The 13,842-nt window shown below is 41.6% G+C and overlaps 1 protein-coding gene across 2 annotated transcripts in view; it reads left to right on the top strand.

The window, feature by feature from the left end:
• The window catches only part of prex2 (phosphatidylinositol-3,4,5-trisphosphate-dependent Rac exchange factor 2), a 107,482-nt gene that overhangs the window by 79,897 nt on the left and 13,743 nt on the right, over positions 1-13,842 (top strand). Inside the window, exons 34-37 of one of the 2 annotated variants that reach the window (XR_004634516.1) lie at positions 903-1,005; positions 1,135-1,278; positions 1,380-1,494; positions 12,638-12,741. Coding sequence is in view for 1 of the 2 variants with exons in the window: in XM_034706250.1 (XP_034562141.1) it covers positions 903-1,005; positions 1,135-1,278; positions 1,380-1,494 (362 nt within the window). In the remaining variant the exon portion in view is untranslated. The remainder of the gene's footprint in view (positions 1-902; positions 1,006-1,134; positions 1,279-1,379; positions 1,495-12,637; positions 12,742-13,842) is intronic. The other variant, XM_034706250.1, reaches the window with a different exon arrangement.

The following is a 13,842-nucleotide window of genomic DNA, read 5'->3' as shown; positions in this document are numbered from 1 at the left end:
CAGGACAAATATTGTTATTGCAGTTTGGTATTTGGTTTCTATTTCTGTCAGGTTCTATCTGGTTTTCACTCTTCCTCCGTCAGTGCCGTCTCTTTCCTTCCCCGTCTTTCTTCTCAAGACATTTTCCTTTCAAGTGTCCCTGTGGAACAAAACAGGGTCTCAATACCTGCGGGTGATTGCAGTGAAATCACACCATACTCTTTTCAGGGCGCCACATGAAAGGCAGCATGAGTGTGTGTGTGTGTGTGTGTGTGTGTGTGTGTGTGTGTGTGTGTGTGTGTGTGTGTGTGTGTGTGTGTGTGTGTGTGTGTGTGTGTGTGTGTGTGTGTGTGTGTGTGTGTGTGTGTGTGTGTGTGTGTGTGTGTGTGTGTGTGTGTGTGTGTGTCAGGAGGCTGTTTACGTGACGCCCTCTGAGATAAACTTGCCCACACTCAGCAGGCAGTCGTCACTTGGCAGGGCAGCGGGTTTCCCTCTGTCACATTTTTTGGGCCATTTCAAATGTGTCTTTAGAAAAAGGGGCCCTAATCCTCTTTCACCACTGCCCTATTTATGCTGCTGCATGTGGAGGAAGAAGAGAAGAGAGAGTGCACAGCGTCACCATCTCAAATGTTGATGCTGCTATCTCTGTGCCCACGAGCATATGTGGTTGTTTGTGAGTGAGGATGCTTGTTTGAAAAGGAAACACGCTCTTAAACACAATCAGAGATGTAAGCAAACACAAACAAGCTACAGCAAACAGAAAAACAGACACAGCAGACACACACAGTCATGTTCATGCAAACAAACGCTAAACACTCAGAGGGGCACGGTCTTTATCTTTTCTTTAAAGGAACCGTGTGTCTCAAAGAAACACATAAACACTTTCTCCATCACTCACACTCATGTGCTATCTCCCTGTTCAGACTGACGAGCAGGCCATGCTGGAGGACACTCAGGTGGCGCTTATCGATCTGGAGAAAGTCACTTTCTACTTCCAGCAATTTGAAGGGGAGCCTCTTGTGGCAAGTACGTACACTCAGACTCTTTTAGCTCTTTTGCCTTTTTTAAGTCTCACTTTTAAAAAACAAGACTGAGCTTTAAAAAGTGATTCTAAATAACATATCCTCTCTCCTTCCCCTCTCTTGCCCGTGGCAGACATGCCCGTGTCTTACCAGGTTGAAGGCAATCGTCAGACCTTAAAGGTTTGCTTTTACCTGGAGAGTTTCTACTTCTCCCAGCTGCCTCACAGGCTGAGGAATGGAGGAGGTATCAAAATCTATCCAGTGCTCTTCACACAAGGTACAGGGAGCCTGCAGAGATTAAAGTTGATTCATGGATAATCATAACGCTGTACATGTTGTGCTTTTATCATTTTAACTCATGTTTTATTGTCGCTGCAGCGCTGGAGAGTATGGAGGGTTACTACTACAGAGACAATGTGTCAGTGGAGGAATACCAGGCCCAGATCAATGCTGCCTCACTGGAGAAGGTCAAACAGTACTACAAGAGACTGAGGTATGACGTACACTCAGAAATTACCTTTTGTATCCTATCAGAAGAAGTAGACGTACTGGTTTAACTTCTTCACAGAACGTAGAGGCTGTCAAGCTCCCTCTGAAGGACGTTTCTATCTGTTTCCGTTCAAATCTAACTAAACCTCTCTTCCACCTCCTAAAACTCAAATCACCCGAGCTGAAAACTTGAGAAGTTCTTCCTGCTGGTTACAGATGAAGCAATCTCAGAACCTATCAGCTTCTGTCTGAGGAAGATAAATGCCTCTGGGAGCGACGGGCAACTCTGAGATACTTCCAATGTAGCCAGCAGTTAGTTATAAATGACCTCCAGCCAAGAATACTGTCTACTTTGCTGCATGGCTTACAGTTCACTTAGGAGCAGTCCAGAATTTCTAATTGGACTGCCTACCACTCTCCAGGCAAGTCTGCAACATACACAACATTATATATTGGTTTGTTCTCCTGAAGAAGTGTGGGCTCATCTGTTTCTAGTGAGTCTCAGTTTCTCTGTAAATAGTAATACAGAGGCTTCACTCTGGCTCCCCTTAGCGGTATGAACCTGAAACAGAAACCGATGTTCTTGTGGTATTCTTGTTATTATAAGGTCATAAGTTTGCTGAAATAACAACATCATGATGCAGATAAGATAACAATTGAATAGAATAAAATACATCTTTATTGTCCACCAAGGTGGAAATGTACCTTAGGCTCTCCCGATACATAATGTGTGCACAAGAACATTCACGCAATCACAGTCAAATAGAACAAAAGTCAAAAGTCAAGCTATGTCAGGGCTGTCCTCAAGAGGTGAAGTAAACAACTTTTACGATGTTTTTCAGTTGAATGGAGGGAAGGATCTATCATTTCTGATGTCCGGACATCTAAACGCGGATTGTCTTTAGTTACACAGCAAGCAGATTTGTGTTTCAGATTGTTAGCTGCTCAAAAATAAATCTTCGGGGCACTGGTGGCCTAGTGGTCTAAGTGCCCCACATACAGAGGCTCCAGTACTCGTCGCAGGGGACGCCGGTTCGATTCCCGGCCGGTTAACCATTTCCTGCATGTCTTCCCCCGCTCTCTGCTCCCCACATTTCCTGTCTCTCTTCAGCTGTCCTATCAAATAAAGGCAAAAAAGGCCAAAATTATAACTTTAAAAACAAAAAAAATCCTCCTCAGATTACCAAAGATGGGAGCAGGGATGTCATTACGCTGGATTGTGTTCCTCCTGCTTTTGCTCTTCATACAGACTGTTTTCCTACAAACACCTGAGCCTGCTAAGACAATATCAGTCAATACTTCTCTGACTACAAACATGACTCAAATGAAATCCAGATCAGTTCTAAGAAGAATACAGGCGATGAAAGTCAAAGCTTGTTAGAGGAGTCAAAATAAAGTACCAATCTCTGAAAACTTTCAATAAGTACGAAGGTGAAGTATTTGTACTTCACTACTCCTCATCTCAGCCTGACAATCAGTCAGGCTGACTCTCCGCCCAGCAGGACCTCAAGGTGATTGGCTGAGAGACTCACAGCAGGAATGTTTTATGATTGGTTGCGAACACACACACAGCAGGGGCAGCTGTGATTGGATGAGAGTGCCCAGCGTGTCACCGGCGCTGATGTAGTGCTTCTGTACAGCTCCTGCACTCGGTTACCTCACACCCCATTGGTTTGCAGCGCACCAGAGACCCTCTGTGATTGGCCAGGCGTGGGTAATTTAATGAGGTGGAAAAGGGAGCCAAAGAAACAGACACTTTGGGGAGTTGAAAATGAAGGCTTTGCTTTATTTAATCTCCTCAGTGTTGGAGTGAGTGTCAGACTTTATAGCAGGCTCTCTGGATGTCATGCAGTTTGATATTAGATGCTGTTTTGTGATACTGGAGGATGGGAGTCATGATAAACCTGCTGTGTCTGTGAAAGCATGAGACACATTAAGAGTCTCAAATACTCAGTGATTAAAAAATTAGAGATGGCTTTTTGCAAAATGTCCTAAATTAGTGTTAGTGCATAATTCTTCAGAAGCTGTGAGAGCATCATAGATTTATAGAAACACTTGAGGTCTGATCATTGGACTCTCCGTTCTTGTTTTTTCTGCCTGTATAGCTGAATCTGGTTTTAATGAATCACTGAGTAATTAAACGTTACAAACTACAGATACAGATAGTTAAACCCAGAACAAAACTTCATCTTGTCATTCAGGGACTGTCTCCCTTTTGGTTGGTGTAGAGATTTGCAGCTCGAGCAGTCATGTGTCACATCGTCTCCCACAACAAAACACTCATTTACTGGGATTGCTCTCTCTGCTTGCTGCTGAGGGATTTTAATTTGTTTCTAGTGTTTAGTTTGAAGACAGAAACTATTTCAAGAATTAATTTCATTGTGAACACCGAATTGTGCAGGGTCATCTAATCTTTTACATGCACCAGTTGTACTTCTCTCTCCCTCTGTATAATGAATTTGTTTTTCTGTGTGATCTTTGGGGATTTCACAGCCCTCTAATAGCAGAGTATTGGCATTTTTGTGGCATCTCTTTCTATTTATTGAGTCCTTGTTACAGACTGCAGCTGGGACTTCATGATCAGTCTCTGAAATGTCACTGTTCCAATTAAGGTACCAACGAGAGAGAGTTGTAGCACATGCATGAATTCGTAAGCATGCCTGCAGCACCTTTTTATTAACCTCTCAGCTGCGTCAGTACATTTAAATGTGGTTTCATAACACAGACTGTACATGCAATACTTTCCTGGAACTCAGCCATGTGATTGAGATCAGACCGTGTTTCCGTATGTTTGCACGTGTGCTGTACATGTCTGCTCAGTTTGACCTGTTCAGAAAGAGCTTAATTGAATTGACAGCAGAGGTTCCAGCTGTAACACGGAGCAGATTGGGCTGAAGGCAAACAAGTGAGCCTGCTGATCTGGGGAGAATTAGGGGTTGCTGGGTAGGGACTCTGTGCTCCGAACCCCAAACTAGAGTGAAACTCTTCAAGACTGGACTCCTCTGGAATACTTAATGTCCTTTTCAGCGAGACCTGTTGTAGCCCCAAATTGCATGTATCCTTTCCCAATCCTTATCAGATCTCTGGGCCTGTCAGGCAATTTTAGAGTCTCCTGTCTCAGTATTGAAGTACCAACTGTCCAAAACCCAAAAGAGTGTTGTGTACTACAATATAAGACAAAGATAAGTCGAAAATACTCATGTGCAGGTGGAATAATATCATGAGCATTAATCAAACTCAAACAGGGAACTTGCACAAGGAACATGCCATCTGCTTCCCCCCCTCAGTATTTCATGTTAGCATGGCTTTCAGCAGCCAGTGAATACATCCTTTCTCTCTGCACCATTACCAGTAGTTTTCTCTCACGAGTTGCCATGTGTCTGTCGGCTGACCACAGACCAGCCCGTGATGTCACTTCTCTCTCTGTCGCAGTGCTCTAACCTCAGGCACCTCGTTATCCTTGGAGCTGGCCACGGCAGTGCCGGGTTAAACCCACACTGAGGGCACAAGCCTGAGACTCTCTGACAGACAAACACTGAGCAGCACACGCAGCAGTGAACTGGATGAACTGCTGGGCGCGTTTTTATGTCTTCGAATACCAAGCTTATTCACATTACACCTCGGCTACATTATGCATCCAAGAGCCTCGAAACCTCCTGCTTTTCTTTGGAATTAGAGGAGGATATTTGAAGATATTAGCATGGCATGAGGAGGAAAAATGGATGTGCCAGTTAAAATGACGTGAAGAGTAAAGAAGGATGAATCTCTAAAACCAGCTGAGATGAAAAAACAAACAATTTCTGTGGACATAATGTGTAGATATGGGTCTGAGTGATTGGAGTGCGTGTGTATAGTTAAAAATGACTGAAACTTTCAAAGCTTTCTAATAAAAGAAAAATTATACGCAGATACCCAAAAGGATACCCCTCAAAAAATTCTGAACATTTAAAATACCAAGTGATGATTCCCAAAAGTTCCAAAACTGTCTTAGTCCATGAAAATGTCCTAAAATCTGAATGCAAATTTAAAAAATTCCAAAATTTTTCATAAAAAAATTCTGACCCTTTCCAAATTTTCCAATCAAATTAATAAATTCTAGAGAATTTCTCTGAAAATGTTCCCATAGAAGATTGCTAAAAGTTCCAAAAACGTTTAGTCCCTGAAATTTTCCCCAAAAATCCGAACAAATTAAAAAAGTTCCAATAAAAATCAATAAAAAAATTCTCCACCTTCCATATTTTTTTAGTTAAATATTGTGTAAATTTCTGAATAGATTTCTAATGAAAATTTCTGAAAAAAAATTAATTCTTATTCTAAAAAAATCCGAAAGATTTCTCTTTTTTTGGAGAGAGAGAGAAAATTCAGAAACATTTCTTAAAGTTTCAGAAAGTTTCTAAAATGTTCAATACATTTCCCCAATTTTCTGATACCTCTTTATAAAATCTTTAAAAATGTCATAAAGTTTGTGAAATTTCCAAATGATTCTTTCAGTAATGTTCCCATCAGCCTCTCTTTCTCTGACCTACCATTTCCTGATAGCCACACTGTGGGATGACCAGGAATAGGGTGGGTTTCTGGAAAGTTTTGGCCAAAAACAGAAAGACTGATGGGAACATTTCTGAAAAAATTATTGAGAAATTTCAAAAATGTTATGAAATTTTTGATGTGTGTTTGTGATATCCTTGTTCAGGAGGAGGAAGTTTGAAACCCTTACATGTACCAAATGACTCCCAATAAAAACTCGAGATTATCATCACACAGAAGCAGTCAGGTATTATAAAGTGTATTTCAGTAAATTATCAAAAAAAAATTCAGTAAATTGTAGGATACACTTATTTATCGTGCTATAGGCTTCTCTAGAGTCAGGAGGATGTGGTCATATGAAAAAGGGAGGAAATTAAATGCACCGAACAGGAACAGTCTTTTCCTTTAGGACTTGGTCAGAATGGAAAAGGAGAAAATTGGAAGGGGAATATAGATCGCCAGAGCAGGTTGGAAAGATGGAGGGGATTTCAGGGGAGAGATGAGGAGGATGATGGGCTGAGGAGGAGAGTGCAAGGGAGGAAAAGGGCAGGGTGGCAGGGGAAGAGCTGGAGCAGAGTCTGCAGATGTATAATTCAAAAGGAGAGATTATTGCAGGCCTGTGGTTCCATCTAAATGTACTTTTATTGATGGGAACTTTCAGGAGGGAACAGGGTTTTTCCTCTGGAATGCTGCCTCGGTATTGATTTAAAGAGCATGCTTCATACAGCATTGTGAAAAGAGTCAAAGGAGAAAGATGAGCTTGTAGTGCATGCTGTCTGCTGCTGGATCATACCTGTATCATGTCAGTATATTGTTTCTGCAGGTGTTCCAGTAGCCTGTGAGTTTTGACAGATGTTATAAGATCGATTTCCTCTGGCACAGCTGACACACAAAGCTGGCATAAGGCTTTTCTCCCTAATTGGAATGCATTTGGCAGTAGTGAGAAAATATTTGGCACTGTATCACAAAGCAGTTGAGAAATCTCCACATCTCATGCTACATACCCCTTTGATAAAAACACTTGATTCATGTGGATATTAAAATGCTGCACAGTCTGACAAATTAGCTTTAATGAAGGCATGGTGGCTGAAAGATGAGCAGTAATCCTGGATCTATGACACTGTCCAGCAAACAGTACTTATTATTAAAATGACAGCGTCTTTTATTTCATGCTTTGTTAGTTAAACATTCATCAGTCATCGCAACAGAGCCTCTAGCTCATTTGTGCTGGCAGTGTTTGCTTTCCCATCAGCCACAGGGAATTGGTAATCACAGCACTCTTGATTAGGCAGAAAAAGCTGATTCTTATTGCAGATCAGGGTTTCAGTTTTAGCACAGCAGCCAGCGCTCTCACTCCATCTTGTGACTTTGTCGGCCTGTGGCTAGAGCAGCAGAGATCGATCCTCTGGCTCTTGTTGAGATTGAACCCACTGTTTAGAGTTTAAATAATACAAGTTAAAGAGCAACGTGATCAATGCAGCTGATAAAACAATAAAATCAGGACATGAAGGAATCTGATGCTACTGAAAATGTGGTTTCTTATATCAGCAAGTATGGCAGCCAATGCACCAAACTTATACACCTCCCTTTACTCCGAAATATGGACCTGTTTCATCTCCTTCTGATCATAGCCTACACACAAATTATATCTATATGGCTGCCATTAATGGAGAGCAGAAAAGGAAAACAGATTTGAGGGAAATTATAATGTGACTATTGCAAAAGACAACAGCTGGTTGCTTGCATTGTTAGCAAAATACCCACAGTCAGTTTGTTTTGTTCAGTGAAGTCACACATTGTTTCCTGAAGAGACGTTGCATTCATGTGGTGTCGGACACATTGGAAAAAAGAGTTTCAGAGTTGGGAAATGGACGTTAATACATCTCAGAAACTGGGACAATAATTTGGTGCCTGACTGACCAACTTGACGTCATATTCGTCATAAACATGGTGGCAAAAAATGTTTAGTTATTTTTGAGAACATTTTTATCAATTCACATACACATCAACTTTTTACTAAAATATAATTTGTAATATGGTAACACCATTAGTTCATGTCCACATAGAGTGACCAAGACTAGAAGTTATGTATTAAAATTAGTATAGTATTATATCCCTTAACAACTCAGATTTGTTAGCTACAGCAAGCCTTTAGTATTTAACAGCATCGTACCTTGAATAAACATTTAGACAACTTTAAACCATAGTTTTAGTTTTGAAAGTACGTGAACTCACCAAAGTCAGAAGAACAATTTCTCAACTCAGAAATAGGACCATCAGAAGCGCATGAATGCAGCATATAGTCCAGCAGTGGCAGTCGCCATATTGGAAATGCTGACATCAACTAAGTTTTGGCTAAGCCAGACTCTGGTAAAGGCATGGAGCTCAGGCCAAAGCCTTGTTGTCTGGCGAACAGCTGTAATGTGCCCCTCTCTCAGTCAAATCAGCCCCTCTCCAAAGTAATTATGCCCAATTATTCAAGTACTAACAAATTCACTCACTGTAAGGTATACGAAAGAAGTGAGGTAAAGAGACCAAAACTGTGTGATTAAAAAAGTGTGATTAATATGAGTTTTAAACAGGGTTTCTGTGGCTTTTGGAGCCAGCCTCTAGTGGACACTTGAGGAACTGCAGTTTTTTGGACTTCCACTTTGGCTTCACTTGTCACTGGTTTCTCTAAGGTGGACTCAGGATATCAATAGAGACAGCAGAGTAAAGTGGCGTTAATGTCAACTTAGCATCCATCTTGCTGTTTAGATTGCTAAGTACTTAAGTGTACTGAGCCTCAACAATGAAATCATATCATACTCATAAATGCACAATGGTATTTAACTATTATAATATAGTGGTATGTTGAATATGTCTGTATTTTAGAAGAACTTAGTATTAGCCAACAAAATCTAAAAGAGTCATAGAAATGGGAAATGGTGTTGAAACATCTGTGCTGGTCAGGTAATAACCTCCACCTCAGTTTAGGCTTTGAAATTCGTGTAAGCACACATACATACAGCATATACAGTATATATCGACATGCCTTCTCACAAATAGACACAAACATCCTACCACAACCATATATTCAAACTCTCGGAGAATGAACATCATGATTTACACAAAGCTGGCTGTCAGGCTTCACATGAATCATGTCTATTCTCCAAGGACACGTACACATATATACTGATCTGGACACTAGGGAATAAATAGTGAGACATGAATTTAACTTGTTCAGCTTCGCACCACTCTGCTCCTATTTCAAAACACCGCCACAAATCTGCAGCTCAAACTGCAGAGCTGGCTCATGTAATTGATGGTATCTGTCTCCTCCCCTGGGAGAGGCTACGCAGCAATGAATGGCCATGTACTAGTATAGGAAAAGATACCTCCCCAAGTTTGTACATCTTCCAAATAACGTGCATGAGCATTGCCACCTTGCAAAACAGTAATAGAGAAGTGCAGTTAGATTGTGTAGTTTCTGGTGTGTCAGGGTTCAAAAAGCTGAGAAGTAATTTCAGCACAGAATGAAAATATGTTGTGTTTGAGCAATCGTAATTAATTATGGATATTTCCCTTGTTTCATCTGAGAGACAACAACAATTTGGTCTCATATTATTTCTTATAAACAAAAACAGAGCTCTGTTCTCTGCAGTTTAGAAAGTGATGAAAATGGTTCACTCCTCACACCGGCACAGGGAGTCCCAATCCACCAGAGCACCGAGGATGTTGCTGTGGCTTCATTCTGCTCCAGCTAGTGTGCACTGAACCCCCTCTAATACAGCCTGGTGAGGCTGAGCATCAAGGACTCAGGTTCTTTTTACCAGCTCCTTTTGATTTTATCCTCAAACTGCTATAATGACCTGGCGAGTCAAAAAAATCAGCTTTGTTACAAGCCAAGAAGACTTTACATCTACTCCTGTGTCGTCAACTTGTTCTGTATCATTTTCATTATGTGTGGAAACTGCATGTGTCCTCATTGACATTGATCTGGCACCATAGCATGGCTGTGTTAGGAGCTTGATTCTGATTGGTCGTTACATTGCAACAGTTCATAGCAGCGGTCTGCTGCAGTTTTGCAGACTGTTGAAGACAGAATGATTACAGACTCTGGAGGACTAACCGTGATCACTTTGATGCACAGGAAGGAGTCTTGTTTGACCTGGAATACACTGTGAAATGCTGAACACAACAAAACCTCGTCTGAGCTAGTATGAGGTAAAGAGGTGGACCTTTAGCCTATTCACTAACAGCTACAGTGTGCACACCTGTCAATCAAGTTAGCCATGTCCTTATATGGGCAAAACTAGTTACTGAGTATAAAAATAATTATCCGATAAAGAAATTAATTTTAATGGGTGTGTATGTGGTTTCGGGTGTATCTGCAGGCTGCCTCTAGTGGACACTCAATGAACTGCAGTTTTTTAGAACTTCTTCATGGGCTTCATATTTTAAGACTGGAGGTTGCCGCTTGATTCCTCTCCTCCTGTTACTTATTGTGGTTAACAAATAGCGAAAATTATACTTTTGAAATGAGATATGCATTTTATCTCTTTGATTTTTAATAAGTAAAATAATATTCAAACATTCAAAAATCATGTCCCATCCCTTGTATATATTTATGTGTTTCAGTTGTCACATCATGTGGCGTGTCTCCATGCTGCTTTCAGACACTGTCAGGAAAAAATTTGCCCTGAAATTAGCTTGCTTCTCTACTTTCACTGTACGAGGGTACGCTGTCGGCCAACCAGCATTTCTAACACATCAGAAATTAGTCGGACTGTTTGGAAGCAGCTGACCGGGCAGTGATCAGCATTCGTGCCCCTCCTGTGCACTCAACTGCAAATGAGGAAAGAAATTCTGTCAGACTTCAAAATAAGTCTTGGACTCAAAACATGAGGTTGGAATCAGCTTCAATTTGCACACCTTGTGTCAGCGATACACTCCTGCTCACTATACATTAATCCTTATGTGATGTATCCTCAGCTGAGTCTGACACTTTAACCCCGTTAACACTAATCTGCGTCTGATGTCAAAGAGCAGACATTTGTTTACTCATTTTGATTGACAGGTATGACCGCGCATGTGACCCTTGATTTAAATTTCCTCTTCAAGAGTGTGTATCACTTCAGGTTTAGGGATTTGTCTTTTTTCTTTTTCAGCTGCAGACATTAGCTTGCTCTTGTTCCCCACACACACCTTCTATATTCCTCCTCCTGGTATCTTCCATATTAAACCCAGGGTGACATATAGGGTGGCCATAAATATTTCCCTGTAAGTGTAAATAGAAAGGAGGCGTGGGATATACGGATACGACCTCCAACACGATTCACTCACACTATCTCATCGGTTGTCATTGCAAGAGGCATCACTGTGTGGCATGTGAGGCCTCCTGGAAGCCCCCATTAGCCTCTAGGCAGCTCTGCCACACACTGCAGGGGTTTGTGGGGGATTTAATAACAGTGAGTGTCATTCATCACAGCTGTGTGAGTGATTTACATGGACCAGCATGCTCCTCTGCAGGGTCACATATAATGCCATAAATCCCAGACACTTTACTCGTGTCCTCATGAGCGAACAGATGTGAAATCGAATCCACAGACTCTTTTTAAACGTTCTACTCTCAAGGTATTTCAGGGCTCAATTTTGTTCCTTTTGTGCTCTTTTGAAAGGAGGATGTCATGCTAATGTGCCAATTCCCACGCTGCTCCCGTGAAAACATCTGCGCCTTAAGATCCTTCGTTTTCATCGCCGCAGCTGACGGCTAATGCTCCCGTGCTCTGAAGGGCCTCGAGTGAGCTATTGTCGTGAAGGAAGCAGAAACAAAGAGAATTAATCAGTAAAATAAAACCAGCTACACGCAGAGCAGGTCATCTCTGGCCGGCAGCCAAGTCCTCCATTAGAGTCTCACGTAAAAAGCTCAGTGTGAGAGTGTGTATGTGGTCAGTGAAAAAAGACACAGGCAGGCTTCACCTCTGTTTTTCTCGGTGAGGGAAAATACTCTTAACAGAAAGATAGACCTAATAAAAGCCAGCTCTCATAAGGAGTGTGTAACCTTTGTGTTTTGATCCCCACTGGCTGATGTTACCACTCTGTAATATTCCCAAATGTAGATCAGCTGTTGTTTCTTTAATGTTAATCACAGAGGAGGCCAGTGGGCAAGAAAAATAATCCCAAACTCAGTTTGTGCATGCATAGGCCTCATATGTCCCGCCGATAAAAATTGAAGGAGCTGGACTCCAGGGCTTTAAACCTCAGATATAATAGACTCCCTGCTGGTTTGGACCTTGCACTTAAAGTGTATGTTTCTTGTCCTGTGTGTGTGGGCCTGAAATGTCATTTTTCATCCATAATAAATGTTTTATTAAGGTGCACAGTTCCCAAACCTCTGACAGAACACCATCAGCGCTGATGTAATGCAGGTCCTCTTTAAACCACACATCGCTCGAAGTCTGACTCCTATTATTTTGTCATTAGGGACCTCCAGGAGAGAGGCGGCGCTGCTCTTCAAGCTGCGGCTGGCTGTATTTTTAGAACAACTTTTACAGCAAGAGGAGAAGATGATCAGAGACCTTGCCTCTGCAGGGAAAAGTGTGCATGGTCAAGACAAGGTGTTTTTATTTTGTCTCAAACAGATAAGCAAATGTTCTCAGATGGAGCAGAGTTTTTGCAGATAAAGGGAGGCCGACTCCTCTGAGACTGATTCTATTATAGTCCTGAAAGATAAAGGTCCGAGCAGGTGAGCGATAAACAGGAGGACAAGGGTGAGTGGAGTTGTAGAGCACAGTTGACGTAGCCAGATAACCTCAGCAGACCTGCAGTGAGAGCTCGAACATCCAATTCCAATGTAAGGTTTTATTTTTTAAATATTTCTTCTCTTTTTTATCGTCTCACAAAATCGCTCCTCTATTTGTTCGACCCGTAAGAAGAGTGATGCTCTGTTTGGAAATCAAACTAATCTTTAAGTTACTGCAGGCGTTCGTTTTTCCACCGCTCACATAAGGACATACAGACACAGTATGGATGCCAGGTGTTAAACTACATATAGCTTCATGAGGATATCAAATATTTAGAGCTTTAAACCGTCAGCTCAACCAAACACAATCCTGTCACCCTTTATTTAGAGCGCTCAGCAGTTGTGGCCGTTATGTGCTGTTTTATGTCCCCTGTATGGAGGGACTGAAAAGGTGTGTATTCAGTGCTGTAACGCTCAGCCTAACGTGAGCATCGTGTGAATGATAAGGCCATCTTGAACCAATTACATGGGCTGTTGGCTCCATCTGAACCCTTAGCAAACACGGCTCGTAGTCATTTAGTAGCACTCAACACAAGGTTAAAGGATAATTTGCCGGATGGGATTAAATACTTTGAAAGCTTCAGCAAGTGGAGATATAAAGTGGACGGGTTACTCATCCGAATCAGGAATGATTTATGTTGCTGAGTAGATTTATTTAAGTGGATTAGAGGCATGCTGCTGGAGGCATTAAGCACAGCCTCATTAGCTTAAACCAATCAAATAGGTGCGCTAATATGGAGGCTAAATGGCCTTTACCTAGTTGATGAGTTGTTCCTAGTATGGTACAGCGTATAGATAATGATGTGTGTTCTTTTTATACTGTTAAATCTAACTTTTCTCTGATGAATTTGATGTCGGGCTGATTCCACACACATAATGAATGCCTCCTTGTCCTGATTTTAATCACTGAGCAGCAGATGAACGAGCGCTCACACTCATAAACAATCTCCTGTCACCACATCCCTGAAACTCCTCTCTTTGTCTACTTCCAGTTTAAGAAATGTGTACTGTACGGATGTCTGTGTGTTATACATAATTATACCC

This window comes from Notolabrus celidotus, chromosome 17, assembly GCF_009762535.1.
Source record: "Notolabrus celidotus isolate fNotCel1 chromosome 17, fNotCel1.pri, whole genome shotgun sequence".
Taxonomy (NCBI): domain Eukaryota; kingdom Metazoa; phylum Chordata; class Actinopteri; order Labriformes; family Labridae; genus Notolabrus; species Notolabrus celidotus.
Note: the sequence above shows the minus strand (reverse complement) of the source record. Positions and strands in the feature narration are given on the sequence as shown.